Here is a 14,357-nt window from a genome sequence, read left to right as displayed (position 1 = left end):
AATTGTTTTGGCAGTTCAAAAGTGGAAGCACTACCTCTTCGAACTCCGGCTTGTTGTTCACACTGACCAAAAAAGCCTCAAATTTATGCTGGAACAACGCGAGGTCACCATGGATTACCAGAAGTGGTTGATCAAACTGTTGCTGTATGAGTTTGACATCCTTTGCAAACCGGGTATAGACAACAAAGCTGCGGATGGTGTTTCCCGAATTTCTCAGACACCAGTGTTGGTTTCCACGTTGAGTTTGTTCGCTTTGACAGTACCAACAAGTCTGCACCTGGAGGATATTTATAAGGAAATTGATAGTTGTCTTGAGTTGCAGCGCTTGATGAAGAAAGACCCACATGTTCTTGCATCGAAAGGCTATACAGTACGCGACGGGAAGCTGTGGCACAAGAACAGGTTACTCCTACCGCCTAAATCATGCTTCATTCCACTGATTCTTGAGACTTTCCATGATAGTCAGTTTGGCGGACACTCGGGGGTGCTCAAGACCCTGAAAAGAATTCTGCTATCTTTTCATTGGTGGGGAATGCTCAAGGATGTGCAACAATATGTTGTTGAGTGTGTAGTGTGTCAAACTCATAAGACTTCTGCCCTCTCTCCTGTTGGTCTCTAGCAACCGCTGCCTATTCCTGGTCAAGTTTGGGACGAGGTGAGCATGGACTTTATTGAAGGTTTGCCTATGTCTCAAGGCGTGAATGTCATATTGGTTGTCGTGGACTGTCTCAGTAAGTTTGGTCATTTTATAGGATTGTGCCACCCGTTTTCTGCTCAGGGGGTCGCTCAGAAGTTTATTCATGAAGTGGTTCGTCTCCATGGGTTTCCAGCGGCTATTGTCTCCGATAGGAACTGCATTTTTCTGAGTTACTTTTGGAAGGATTGCTTCAAGCAGCCAGGTACAAAACTCAAATACAGTACCGCCTTCCATCCCCAGTCTGATGGTCAAACAGAGGTCATTAACTGTTGCATGGAAACATACTTGAGGTGCTTCGCTTATCCTCGGTCGTGGGCCAAGTTTCTACCATGGGCAGAGTTGTGGTATAACACATCTTTTCATACTTCCCTTCAATCCACACCTTTCAAGGTTGTTTATGGTCGTGATCCCCCTCTTCTGCTCCCCTACGAAGCTCGTTCTTCTCAGAATTTCGAATTGGAGAAAATGCTCTTGGAACGGGACTCCATGCTCACTGGCATCAAGGCACATTTGCTTCACGCTCAACAACTGATGAAGAACAATGGATGTTGAGTTTGCTGACGACTCTTGGGTATATCTCAAGCTGCGTCCCTACCGCCAACAGTCGATTGTCAAACGCATCAGCCAGAAGTTGGCCGCTAAGTACTATGGGCCTTTTCGGATCCTCGAACGGATTGGCAAAGCTGCTTACCGCCTGCAGTTACCTCCTACTTCCAAGATTCACCCGGTTTCCATGTTTCCCAGTTGAAGCAGGTGTTAGGCTCTCATCACCAAGTTCTCCCCCTGCTTTCTTCTTTTTCTGACAACGATGAACTTGTTCTAATTCCCGAGGCTGTCCTGGCTACACGTTTACAACCCGCAAGGTCAAATGGTAGCACTGGTTTCTTGGAAGGGGATATTGATAAACCACTACAGGTTTACATGAGAAAGAAGGCAGCATGTGCGGCGACTGACACGTGTGAAGATGCTAATTAAGAGGACCGTTGGATGCAGATATTTTATGAGAAGCGAGACGATGAACACACGTGGTTGTTGAGGAAGAATATTTGGCTTAAGGGGTTCACCTCAACTATAAATAAGAAGATGCAATGTATCTAGCTTTTTATGTAAAATTGATGTACAATTTCTCCTGCGTGGGATCTAAGGGTAAGTGATTTAGACAAGATGATTATCTAATCACCTGCTTTGTATATCGATTGAGCTTAATATTATCTGATATCCGTTTACAGTCTTATCAGTTTGGTTGATGACGAAGAAAGATAGTTTAGTTACCCAAAAATGTTTGGCAAAAGAATATTATAATTAATTTACTTTTTAATATCGTATAATTAAATAAATAAAAAAGGGAAAAAACCCAAAAAATACGCCATTTAATTTTTTTATCCATTTAATTGCTCTAGTTATTAAATTTTCCAAAAAATAACTGGTTTAATTTTCGTTGTCTTTAAAAACCTTCATTTAATTAATAACGGTAGATCCATACTTACGACATAATAACTGTTAACTTTAATGACGGAAATATTAACGAGGATTAATATATAACTCCACGTGGTTAATTAAAGGGAACTAAAGACATTGTTGCCCTCTTCTTCCCCTAAATCGATTTCGAGTTGAACCCTAAAATCCTAAACATTACAATTGAAATTAACCATGGTTTCATACCTCATCTCTGAGTCGATTCTTGCAACGAACACACCATACAATCAACCAGAACCGCAACTACTCAGATGGCAACTATCATCGCAATCAAAGGAATTCGGGATTTGAAGTTTGAGAAGAAAAATTGTTTTTAGGGTTCTAGGGTTCTAAAACTCGATTTGGGGAAGAAAAAGAGGGCAACAGTGTCTTTAATTCCCTCTAATTAACCACGTTGATTATATTTTAATCCTGGTTAATATTTCTGTCATTATAGTTAACCGTTGTTATGTTGTAAGTATGAATCTAATGTTATTAATTAAATAAAAGATTTTAAAAACAACTGAACCAGATATTTTTTGGAAAATTTAATAACTAAAAAAAATAAACTGTCCAAAAAAATTAGATGGAGTATTTTTTGGATTTTTTCCCAAATAAAAAATAAAATGAAAGTGGAACGGTGGTTGATTTGTTTGTGAGAGGCGAAGAGGAGAGAGGATACAAACAACACTGAAGAAAAGACAAAAAGAAAACGAAAGAAGAGAGAGAGAGAGAAATGGAGAGCGACGAAGCAGCAGCAGTGTCTCCTCAAGCGACGACGCCGAGCGGAGGAACCGTAGCTTCTGGGCCGAAGAAGAGAGGTCGGAAACCTAAAAACAAGGACGATTCTCAGACGCCGTCGTCTCAGCAAGGTGGCAAAATGAAGGAAAGCGGGAAGAAAACGTCGCAGCAGCAGCCGAGCGTCGACGAGAAGTACTCTCAGTGGAAAGGTCTCGTCCCCATTCTCTACGATTGGCTCGCCAACCACAACCTCGTCTGGCCTTCACTCTCTTGCAGGTCTCCTCCACTTTTTTCTCTTCTAGGGTTTCGCTTAAAATCGTCATCTTCCGCTTAATTTGTGTTCCTGGGTTATCTTTGAACATTACGATGTGTGGATTGAGTTGCATTTCTGCTTAATTTGAAGAACAAAACAAAAATTGCTGAGAGATACATTTTCTCGATTTCTGGGTTTAAGTGAGATTATTTTTTCGAATATTCCAGTTAGGGTTTGGTGTTTAGCGTTTTGGATCTTGTGCTTATTTCCTTTAAGTTTTCAGATATATTTATGTTGTTCTATTCAATGGTTTTGGTGTGTTTCAAATGATTTTGAGGCTTCAGATGTTTAGCTGTTCACATATCTGATGAAGTCTTTTTAGTTCTTGTGCTAAAGAGGTTTCATTTGGTGAATTGTTGTTTGATTTTTTAACAGATGGGGTCCTCAGCTTGACCAAGCCACCTACAAGAATCGCCAGCGTCTGTATCTCTCAGAGCAAGTAGGGTTTTCACTTTCTTTTGTATCTTACTCGCTATAACGTACCAGTTAGTTGCCTCACGTTCTCAGAGTATCTGTCTATTTCTCATCACATCGGTATCTTTCTTGGTTATGTCACCAGACTGATGGCAGTGTGCCTAATACTCTGGTAATAGCGAATTGCGAAGTTGTTAAGCCAAGGGTCGCTGCAGCAGAGCACATATCTCAGGTAATTTATTAGTGGGTTTTTCCTACTAATCTTGTGCCTTTTTCCTTATCATCCTCCCCCAAGGATTTCCTGTCATGACAGTTATTCAATATCTTCTGCTAATGTTCAGTTCAATGAAGAAGCACGTTCTCCATTTGTGAAGAAGTACAAGACCATCATTCACCCTGGAGAGGTGCGATAACTGTCCACTCTCGAAATATTACTGTATCGACATTGTTGCTTCTATTTCTATTTGGTGCATTAATTGTATCTGCGTAGCTTTTCAAACTGGTGCATGAGTTTACTCGTTTGGCATTTTGGTGAAAGTAAACCCTGTTTTGATGTGTATTCATCACCAATTTGCAATTGCAGGTTAACAGAATCAGGGAACTCCCGCAGAACAGTAAGATTGTTGCTACTCACACCGACAGTCCTGATGTAAGTCATAGCAACTTGAAATATGTCGATTTAATCTCTTTATTTGGCAGTCAAAGAGCATCATCCTTTGTTTTGGACGTATTCCCAGTTTCAGTTATCTGAATACAATATTTTGATTCCAGGTTCTCATTTGGGATGTTGAAACCCAACCAAACCGTCATGCGGTGCTTGGAGCTGCAAATTCCCGACCGGATTTGGTATGACCACTTTAACTTTAGAGAACTGTTGTTGCAAATTATTGTTTCCGCTTCATTTTTGTGTGTTCTAATCTCATCAGTGGAAGTGATATATCTTTATGAAATCTTCTTAGATAGTGCTAGTTGTTTGCATCATCTGAACCATCTTTATTNTCAAATGATTTTGAGGCTTCAGATGTTTAGCTGTTCACATATCTGATGAAGTCTTTTTAGTTCTTGTGCTAAAGAGGTTTCATTTGGTGAATTGTTGTTTGATTTTTTAACAGATGGGGTCCTCAGCTTGACCAAGCCACCTACAAGAATCGCCAGCGTCTGTATCTCTCAGAGCAAGTAGGGTTTTCACTTTCTTTTGTATCTTACTCGCTATAACGTACCAGTTAGTTGCCTCACGTTCTCAGAGTATCTGTCTATTTCTCATCACATCGGTATCTTTCTTGGTTATGTCACCAGACTGATGGCAGTGTGCCTAATACTCTGGTAATAGCGAATTGCGAAGTTGTTAAGCCAAGGGTCGCTGCAGCAGAGCACATATCTCAGGTAATTTATTAGTGGGTTTTTCCTACTAATCTTGTGCCTTTTTCCTTATCATCCTCCCCCAAGGATTTCCTGTCATGACAGTTATTCAATATCTTCTGCTAATGTTCAGTTCAATGAAGAAGCACGTTCTCCATTTGTGAAGAAGTACAAGACCATCATTCACCCTGGAGAGGTGCGATAACTGTCCACTCTCGAAATATTACTGTATCGACATTGTTGCTTCTATTTCTATTTGGTGCATTAATTGTATCTGCGTAGCTTTTCAAACTGGTGCATGAGTTTACTCGTTTGGCATTTTGGTGAAAGTAAACCCTGTTTTGATGTGTATTCATCACCAATTTGCAATTGCAGGTTAACAGAATCAGGGAACTCCCGCAGAACAGTAAGATTGTTGCTACTCACACCGACAGTCCTGATGTAAGTCATAGCAACTTGAAATATGTCGATTTAATCTCTTTATTTGGCAGTCAAAGAGCATCATCCTTTGTTTTGGACGTATTCCCAGTTTCAGTTATCTGAATACAATATTTTGATTCCAGGTTCTCATTTGGGATGTTGAAACCCAACCAAACCGTCATGCGGTGCTTGGAGCTGCAAATTCCCGACCGGATTTGGTATGACCACTTTAACTTTAGAGAACTGTTGTTGCAAATTATTGTTTCCGCTTCATTTTTGTGTGTTCTAATCTCATCAGTGGAAGTGATATATCTTTATGAAATCTTCTTAGATAGTGCTAGTTGTTTGCATCATCTGAACCATCTTTATTGCAGATACTAACTGGACACCAAGATAATGCTGAATTTGCTCTTGCAATGTGCCCAACGGAACCCTTTGTGCTCTCTGGAGGTTTGTGTTTCTGTGATTTGTAATGTCCAATCCTGTGGTTTGCCAGTTTCTCATACAAACTTTGTTCTCTTAGGCAAGGACAAGTCAGTTGTTTTGTGGAGTATCCAGGACCACATCACAACTGCTGGGACAGCTTCTGGATCTATCGTCAAACAGACTGGTGAAGGTAGTGATAAGAATGAGAGTCCTTCTGTTGGCCCCCGAGGTGTATATCATGGCCATGAAGATACTGTTGAAGATGTGGCATTCAGCCCGACGAGGTAACTTCTCAGAATAGGCTCCTCCTTTCGATAACACATAATTTTTCATGCTTTTCTAATGATGCTGCTGGCGAACTTTTATGTCGTGAAGTGCACAAGAATTCTGCAGTGTTGGTGATGATNTTTTGATTCCAGGTTCTCATTTGGGATGTTGAAACCCAACCAAACCGTCATGCGGTGCTTGGAGCTGCAAATTCCCGACCGGATTTGGTATGACCACTTTAACTTTAGAGAACTGTTGTTGCAAATTATTGTTTCCGCTTCATTTTTGTGTGTTCTAATCTCATCAGTGGAAGTGATATATCTTTATGAAATCTTCTTAGATAGTGCTAGTTGTTTGCATCATCTGAACCATCTTTATTGCAGATACTAACTGGACACCAAGATAATGCTGAATTTGCTCTTGCAATGTGCCCAACTGAACCCTTTGTGCTCTCTGGAGGTTTGTGTTTCTGTGATTTGTAATGTCCAATCCTGTGGTTTGCCAGTTTCTCATACGAAATTTGTTCTCTTAGGCAAGGACAAGTCAGTTGTTTTGTGGAGTATCCAGGACCACATCACAACTGCTGGGACAGCTTCTGGATCTATCGTCAAACAGACTGGTGAAGGTAGTGATAAGAATGAGAGTCCTTCTGTTGGCCCCCGAGGTGTATATCATGGCCATGAAGATACTGTTGAAGATGTGGCATTCAGCCCAACGAGGTAACTTCATAGAACAGACTCCTCCTTTTGATCTCGTATTTTTTTTGATGCAAAACACATTACTTTTCATGCTTTTCTAATGATGCTACTGGCAAAATTTTATGTCGTGAAGTGCACAAGAATTCTGCAGTGTTGGTGATGATTCTTGCCTTATACTATGGGATGCAAGAACTGGCACAAACCCTGTCACCAAGGTACTCTATCTTCTTAATCTTATCAAAAGTTCGAAAATGTATCTTCCATTATCTTTATTTTTGCTTTGTGTTCACCAGGTTGCTAAGGCGCATGATGCTGATCTTCATTGTGTCGATTGGAATCCTCATGATGACAATCTGATCCTGACAGGGTATGGAGATGATCAATACACACCTAATATATGAAGTAAGAAAACGTTTGGCACATGCATACATATACTAATTAGTAGTTGAATGTTTCAGGTCAGCAGACAACACTGTCCGGTTGTTTGATCGTAGGAGCCTTACCTCAAATGGAGTCGGTTCGCCTATTTACAAATTTGAGGGCCACAAAGCTGCTGTTCTTTGTGTTCAGGTTTCAACAACTGCTATATTTTTATCCTTCTACGTAATATGTATATCTATTAACCCACTGACACCATCTTGTTAATCATTTTAGTGGTCTCCTGATAAGTCATCTGTTTTTGGGAGTTCTGCAGAAGATGGTCTTTTGAACATCTGGGATTATGACATGGTGTGTACATATAATTCACTCAGACATGTCTGAAGTTAATCTTTCCTCACTTTGATCACAGAAAGACATTCATTGTACTCATGTTTGTTTTGTTTGATTATTTATCAGGTCAGTAAGAAGTCTGGTCTTGCAGCTAAAAGCCCTGCTGGACTCTTCTTCCAGCATGCTGGTCACAGGTTCTTAATGACTTAATCATAATTCCCTTGTTTGCTTTTCTCATTAACTTACTTCTAACTTCCTTTATTTGTATACTTTCTTAGGGACAAAGTTGTTGATTTCCATTGGAATGCGTCGGACCCTTGGACTATTGTCAGTGTTTCTGATGACTGTGAGACGACTGGTGGAGGTGGAACATTGCAGGTAACCTTTAGACACTTTCGTGGTACCTCGACAAGTAGAGATGCAATTTTTGTCGATAAAACTGAAAATGTTGTTTATACTTTCTTCCTTCGCCAGATATGGAGGATGAGTGACTTGATTTACAGACCGGAAGAGGAAGTCCTGCAAGAATTGGAGAAGTTCAAGTCGCATGTAATGACTTGTGCCTCCAAGCCTTGAGAGTAAAGAAATAAAGTACCGTTTGTCTATCTATCTATGATCTATCTATCTATGGTCTATGTTAAACTAATGCGGTTTAGATGTCGGTTTAGTGAGGAATCTGGGTTTTTGAAATTCTGGTTCGTCTTTTGAGATATTGGTAGCTTTTAGGACGTTTCAAAACCATTTAGGGGTACATGGCTTTGGTTCTTGATCATGTTTCCACCAGACTCTTAGGTGCTGGTTTTGTCCAACTGAGATGTTAATCGAATCGGACCAACTTTTTATGTGTTTTGGTTTAAGTTTTTGATGCTTGGCCTGAACCTAATGATTTCTTCTCTGAAGCCAGACCATAACTTCGAAAGTTTGCGTTGCATCAAGCTTGTGGCAAAAATAGCATAGCCGTATTCTCATTTTTAGATAAACATGTAAAAGACAGTATTAGAGCATCGCCAAATTTGTAAACTGGTAAGAATTTTTTTTCTCGCAATTCTCGTCACATTTAGCAGTATGGCTTGGTGATTATCGTATGTAAAACCCTAAACAGATATTATTACAATCTGGTAATAAATTCGTAGGCCAAAGAAAACACAATCTGATAATAATAGCAAACAAAATCAATCACACACACACACACTTTTGGTCATATAATTTCGTGACCATAAAAACTAAAAATAAAAATAAGATAAGGGGTTGTGAAATGTTTGCTTTTACTTTTATGGGCTTTTACGTTAATGGTCCCCCGAGCTTAACAGGCTTTATCAAGAAGTCTCTTGATGAGCTAGAGACTTTCAAAACCCAATCGCAGGCAGAATCATACATACATGATACCGTCCGTCAAGATCAGTCAGAGAAGAAGAAGATCAATGCGAAGAACAAAAAAAAAGTTAAAGAGAGAGAATCAATATCAATCTATTGCTTGAGATATAATGAGCGTTCTTGGAGAATCAAAGAGGGTTTCATCAAATTAGGGTTTTATAGACACCTACATTCTCTTTTATTTTTCAGAGACGATACTTAATTTCTCGAGAAACTCTATAAGTCGGAGGTTTCGCGAAATCTCTCCATCGGAATCGATGGAATCGTCTCCGTCTGGATCCGAACCTCCTCAGAAAGTGGTTTCCAAACTACAAAAAGTAGGCTGGCGAGCTACGATGATCTTCAATCTCGGTTTTGCAGGTTAGAAATTTCATTACTTTAACATCATACTTGGGGGTTTTTTCTTAGTTTTATTACGCCCGTAATGTGTTTGATGTAATGCCTAGCTGAGAAAATTATTTCCTTTTCTTTACTAATGTTTCAAGAAACTAGAAGCAGTTGTGAGAAATTATGCGTACAACTTCTTCTAAGTACTTGCACCGTTTCCCTTGCTTTGATTCTCCAAGAACGCTCATTATTCCATGACATTACTCCTAAATTGTTTGATTCTCCATACTATTATTCTATTAGAGTTAGAGCATGCTCATTGAATGGACATTGTCTTGGACTTGCATCTCTCAGCCACTGTTGATGTTTTCAGGGATAGGAAAGGTAGTATTTATAAACCACCTATTTCTCTCTCTCTCTCTCTCTCTCTCTCTCTCTCTCTCTATATCTTGGCTAAACGGTTACGTTGATTAGAGGATGCACTCAACTTCTTGTAAATTTTTCTGATTCATGGACATGATTGCACATCGTATTGTCTTTTGCTCTTTCTTATCAATGTTTCAGCATAGTTTTTAAACTAGCTTTCTATAGCATACTCTCACTAAACTAAACCCATCTCGATTCTTTTTTGTTGTCAGAACTATAAGCTTGGTCTAAATCAGGATTGAGAAAAGCATGCTTGATGTCTGGCATTATAAGCAGTTTGAATATGATATAGTATTCATGGTGGTCCACTTCAATGTTTTTGCTGATTTTTTTGATCCCTTGTTTCTGCAGCTTATATATTTGCGATAAAACGAGAAAAGGACATTGATGCGGATGAGAAGAAGAAAGGGAAAAAGGGCAGCGAGGCCAGAAATAAAGGTGTGAAAAAGCGTGTTGTCAACACTGATGATGTCGAGAAGAAAGGTGTAGACGACAGCAGAGTTGCAGAGACTAATAACAAGGCTACGGAAGCAGAAAGTGCATTACCGGAGAAGCAAGAAACCAAACCGGTCCCTGAACTGGATCCGCTGTTTGAGTTCACAGATGCAGCTGATCAGTCAATGTTTCAGACTGTGGCAACTGAGTCTGTAAAGGTAGCAAGGAAACCGATTCCAGAAGATGAGCAAAAGGAGCTGTTCAAGTGGATCTTGGAAGAGAAAAGGAAGATGGAACCAAAAGACAGAACAGAAAAGAAACGAATCGACGAAGAGAAAGCTATTCTGAAACAGTTTATTCGCGCCGATAGGATACCCAAACTTCTCCCTGATGATTCCGTTGATTCTTCCCTACGTGACTGGGACAAATTCTTCTCCAAGTAGAAACAGAAACTAAGTGTACTTGATTTTTTTTTGTTAGTACACCAAATTGAACGTTGTCTTTTTAGTTCAACTACTCTGATTGTTACTCTAATCAACGAATAGCATAAGTCTTTAAAGAACAGTTATAAATGTGACTTCTTGGGGTTGAGAATGGTAATTTTATAAACTATGGGGTAATGTTTTTATTTCTTATAAGATAAAAGGACTTCAAAATAAATTCAATAAAACATAAGGTGTTTCTGAGAAAGAGGGTATAAATAGCTTAAACCCTAGAGCAACTGAAGAATCCTAAATTGATCATCTTCGTCCCTTCTTCACAGAGTAGTAAATTAGAATCTGAACGAGGAGAAAATGGTTCGCAGCTTAAACCCTAAGAAGTCAAAGAGGAAGAACAAGGTTCGAACTTTTGAATCTGTACTTGCTCTCTTGTTCAATTCTTCAATCTGATATCCTCAAATCAAAACCTAATTTGCGTGAATTGGTATTTGTTTTTTTTTTTGGTGCAATTTAACAGAAGAAGGCAGAGGCGTCTTCTTCCGAGATACCATCGATACCAACTAGGGTTTGGCAACCAGGTGTTGATACGCTCGAAGATGGAGAGGAACTGCAGTGTGACCCTTCTGCTTATAATTCTCTTCATGGGTTCCATGTTGGTTGGCCTTGTCTGAGGTAATTTTCATTTGTAATTCAATCCATGTGTTCTTGTTTAAGTCGAAATGGTGAATCTAGAATGGATTGTATTCATGTATTTTAGCAGAAAGCGTGAGACTTTAGAGATTGTAAGAGATAATTTTATATGTTCTAAATGTATTAGCAAGTATAGTATCTTAATGTTTGATGCATTAAGTTAAGAAGTTTAGTGTCTGTGAATGATAGCAATGCAAGTTTTGGTGATTTGATGGCTTTCTAATCCCTTTTTCAGTTTCGACATTTTGGCTGATAAGTTGGGTTTGAACCGAACTGAGTTTCCCCACAAACTTTATATGGTGGCTGGTACTCAGGTATGTTTTGCAATTTTTTATATCTTCGTCTGTATTCTTGCTTTTAAAATCTTGTGGTAAGTTGTTAACTCCTGTAAATACATTTCTCTAGGCTGAGAAAGCAGCTCATAACTCCATAGGATTATTTAAAATCACCAACGTATCTGGTAAGAGACGTGATGTTGTTCCCAAGACAGTAGGGAATGGTGAAGATGGTATGGAGGATGAGGATGATGAAGATGACAGTGACAGCGATGAGGAAAGCGACGATGAAGCTTCCAAGACTCCAAATATTCAGGTAATTCTTGATTCGTTTTAAATCTTCTGTTAATAATATCTGTCCTCTCTGAACTCAAGGGAATTCTCCTGGTTGATTTTTTTTTTGTCTCTAAATTTCGATGTACAGGTTCGCAGGGTTGCTCACCATGGATGTGTTAACCGTATACGTGCAATGCCACAAAATTCTCATATCTGTGTCTCTTGGGCAGATTCTGGTCATGTGCAGGTAAGATTATGTCCTTGTTATTAGCTCATCATTTGGGTAATATGGATACATTTTTTTGTCTACTTGCATAGATTGGGTGGTTGTTTATATGTGTCTTTGTTAAAGTTGATTAGCTTTTGTGTTTTTTGGCAGGTGTGGGACATGAGCTCTCATCTTAATGCTTTAGCCGAATCAGAAACAGAAGGTAAAGATGGAACTGCACCAGTTCTTAACCAAGCGCCCTTAGTTAACTTTTCCGGCCACAAAGACGAAGGCTATGCTATAGATTGGAGTCCTGCAACCGCTGGAAGACTTCTTTCCGGTATATTTACCTCAGAAATTTCTGCTAAACTCAAACAGTTACATATACTATTCAATATAGTCAACAAATTTATCTATTTTTCCACTGGCTAGGGGACTGCAAGAGTATGATTCACTTGTGGCAGCCAGCTTCTGGTACCTGGACTGTTGATCCTATTCCGTTTGCCGGACACACTGCAAGTGTTGAAGATTTACAAGTAAACTGCCACTTTGCAGCTAAATTGTATGTCTGCTGGTACATTTTCCTTTTGGCTGAACATTCTTTTTCTTTGTTCCAGTGGAGTCCAGCCGAAGAAAATGTGTTTGCTTCATGTTCTGTGGATGGGAGTGTTGCAGTCTGGGATATCCGACTTGGGAAGTCGCCTGCACTATCTTTCAAGGCACATAACGCAGATGTGAATGTCATCTCATGGAACAGGTTCTTGTGCCTTTATTCTGTATAACTTTATTCGTATTTAGTATTACCCACAAATGACTCAATCTTAACTTTTCTTTCTTCATGAAGGCTGGCTAGTTGCATGTTGGCCTCAGGAAGTGATGACGGGACATTCTCCATTCGTGATCTTAGACTGATCAAAGTAGGTTTTTAACCGTAGCTTTATATTTTCCTTGGCAATCTCTTAACAAGATTCTGATACAATAGCATATAATTCTTGAACTAGGGTGGAGATGCTGTGGTAGCACATTTTGAGTACCATAAGCATCCTATTACGTCAATTGAATGGAGCGCTCATGAAGCTTCAACACTTGCAGTCACATCCAGTGATCACCAGCTCACGTAAGCCTGAAAACAGTACACCTATTTTCTTCAGAAAAACCTGCAAGCTGTATGAATTGGTTTTTGCTATCTGTTGTGTTTGCAGGATATGGGATCTATCCTTAGAGAAGGATGACGAAGAAGAGGCTGAGTTCAAAGCGCAGACCAAGGAGCAAGTGAACACACCTCAAGACTTGCCTCCTCAGCTTCTCTTCGTTCACCAAGTAACATTTTTTACTTTAGCATCATCGCCTCGGGTTTGTTTGATTTGATCCATGTTTTTGTTTTGGTCTGATAACCTTGTTTTTTCGGGAACCCCAGGGACAAAAGGACTTGAAGGAACTTCACTGGCACAACCAGATTCCGGGGATGATCATATCAACTGCTGGTGATGGTTTCAACATCTTAATGCCTTACAACATTCAGAACACACTTCCGTCTGAGCTACCTGCCTGAAAGACCCCAGTCTCTGTCTGAAATCTCTTAAAAGCATTTACGCATAGTTTTTGTATTGTACTCTCTCTCAGTTCTTCCATTAAACTTTTTTGTTTCAAGTAACTATACTCTCTTTCAAAACTTTCAATGTTTTATCATGGGTTGATTGATTCCAGTTGTGACAAAATGTCAATTTTGAGTATAACATTTCTCTTCTCCAGGAACATAAGCCAAAATAGTTAGAAGCTGTAGAATTTGAATGTTGTCGCCTTCATCGTAATTTTAATAAATGATCTCTGTCTCTCTGCTTGTATATAAACACAACATCATCATGATGTGATCTCGTTTCTCTGTGTTAAAACCTTATATACCCCATAGACCATAAATAATTGTATGAAATTATAATCCACATTAATTTAAAACTAAAATTCAAAACTTTTTCTTATATTATCTTATCTTATGTTGTCATCTGCATAGCAAATGAATGAAACACCTTTTTTTTTTTTTTCAGCCAGCAATGAAACACTTTGAATCCGCATTTCGGCGATATAGTCTCTAACAACAACCTCGCCGTCTGCTCCGACGATCCTCTCGTAGCCTCCTTCACCGCCGTTAGCCACGTAATCCTGTACTGGTCCCAAACTAGGAGTATACGAATCGGTTAGGCAAGAAGCTTCCGAGGCGTGAGAATCCGTCTGAGTCGGCGGCGGAATCCGAATCCGCGGAGTTTTTTTTTTTGGGATCGGTGATCAGGATTTTAATCTCAGGAAGGAACTGGCGGCATTGACCACACGGTGCGGCGGAGACGGCGAAGTTACTCCATCGCTGGGGATTTCATCTACAAATTATGCAATCTGGTTGCAGTGTCAGAGCT

The 14,357-nt window shown here is 39.5% G+C and overlaps 3 protein-coding genes across 5 annotated transcripts; all 3 read left to right on the top strand.

The window, feature by feature from the left end:
* LOC104702767 (WD-40 repeat-containing protein MSI4-like) lies at positions 2,806-8,384 on the top strand. Of its 2 annotated transcripts, none has more exons than XM_010418696.2 (15): positions 2,806-3,169; positions 3,582-3,645; positions 3,766-3,852; positions 3,962-4,024; positions 4,204-4,269; positions 4,392-4,466; positions 5,774-5,849; positions 5,923-6,109; positions 6,924-7,005; positions 7,084-7,157; positions 7,249-7,360; positions 7,445-7,519; positions 7,628-7,695; positions 7,780-7,879; positions 7,976-8,384. In XM_010418696.2, the coding sequence occupies exons 1-15, from the start codon at positions 2,889-2,891 to the stop codon at positions 8,075-8,077; spliced, it is 1,512 nt and encodes a 503-aa protein (XP_010416998.1). In that variant the 5' UTR covers positions 2,806-2,888; the 3' UTR covers positions 8,078-8,384. The 2 variants fall into 2 exon arrangements, with proteins under 2 accessions (XP_010416998.1, XP_010416991.1); XM_010418689.2 differs by lacking the exon at positions 5,923-6,109 and adding an exon at positions 6,625-6,811 and having other exon boundaries at positions 2,808-3,169.
* LOC109124854 lies at positions 8,891-10,627 on the top strand. 2 transcript variants are annotated; one of them, XM_010418670.2, is made up of 3 exons: positions 9,164-9,235; positions 9,506-9,586; positions 9,980-10,627. In XM_010418670.2, exons 2-3 carry the CDS (start codon positions 9,526-9,528, stop codon positions 10,504-10,506), a joined length of 588 nt encoding a protein of 195 aa, XP_010416972.1. In that variant the 5' UTR covers positions 9,164-9,235; positions 9,506-9,525; the 3' UTR covers positions 10,507-10,627. The 2 variants fall into 2 exon arrangements, with proteins under 2 accessions (XP_010416964.1, XP_010416972.1); XM_010418662.2 differs by lacking the exon at positions 9,506-9,586 and having other exon boundaries at positions 8,891-9,235.
* On the top strand, positions 10,800-13,700 carry LOC104702738 (glutamate-rich WD repeat-containing protein 1). The gene is made up of 12 exons (XM_010418652.2): positions 10,800-10,902; positions 11,021-11,175; positions 11,429-11,507; positions 11,599-11,784; positions 11,893-11,991; positions 12,124-12,292; positions 12,385-12,488; positions 12,570-12,709; positions 12,797-12,869; positions 12,954-13,069; positions 13,155-13,272; positions 13,370-13,700. Exons 1-12 carry the CDS (start codon positions 10,858-10,860, stop codon positions 13,502-13,504), a joined length of 1,419 nt encoding a protein of 472 aa, XP_010416954.1. The 5' UTR covers positions 10,800-10,857; the 3' UTR covers positions 13,505-13,700.

This window comes from Camelina sativa, chromosome 1 (assembly GCF_000633955.1).
Source record: "Camelina sativa cultivar DH55 chromosome 1, Cs, whole genome shotgun sequence".
In the NCBI taxonomy this organism is placed as follows: domain Eukaryota; kingdom Viridiplantae; phylum Streptophyta; class Magnoliopsida; order Brassicales; family Brassicaceae; genus Camelina; species Camelina sativa.
Note: the sequence above shows the minus strand (reverse complement) of the source record. Positions and strands in the feature narration are given on the sequence as shown.

Coding starts and splice junctions, on each gene's coding strand:
- LOC109124854 (XM_010418662.2), top strand. CDS start 9,133: ATGGAATCGTCTCCGTCTGGATCCGAACCTCCTCAGAAAGTGGTTTCC. Junction 9,236..9,979: donor CTTCAATCTCGGTTTTGCAG/GTTAGAAATTTC, acceptor TTGTTTCTGCAG/CTTATATATTTGCGATAAAA.
- LOC104702767 (XM_010418696.2), top strand. CDS start 2,889: ATGGAGAGCGACGAAGCAGCAGCAGTGTCTCCTCAAGCGACGACGCCG. Junction 4,467..5,773: donor CAAATTCCCGACCGGATTTG/GTATGACCACTT, acceptor TCTTTATTGCAG/ATACTAACTGGACACCAAGA. Junction 7,520..7,627: donor ACATCTGGGATTATGACATG/GTGTGTACATAT, acceptor ATTATTTATCAG/GTCAGTAAGAAGTCTGGTCT.
- LOC104702738 (XM_010418652.2), top strand. CDS start 10,858: ATGGTTCGCAGCTTAAACCCTAAGAAGTCAAAGAGGAAGAACAAG. Junction 12,870..12,953: donor GTGATCTTAGACTGATCAAA/GTAGGTTTTTAA, acceptor TTCTTGAACTAG/GGTGGAGATGCTGTGGTAGC. Junction 13,070..13,154: donor TCCAGTGATCACCAGCTCAC/GTAAGCCTGAAA, acceptor TTGTGTTTGCAG/GATATGGGATCTATCCTTAG.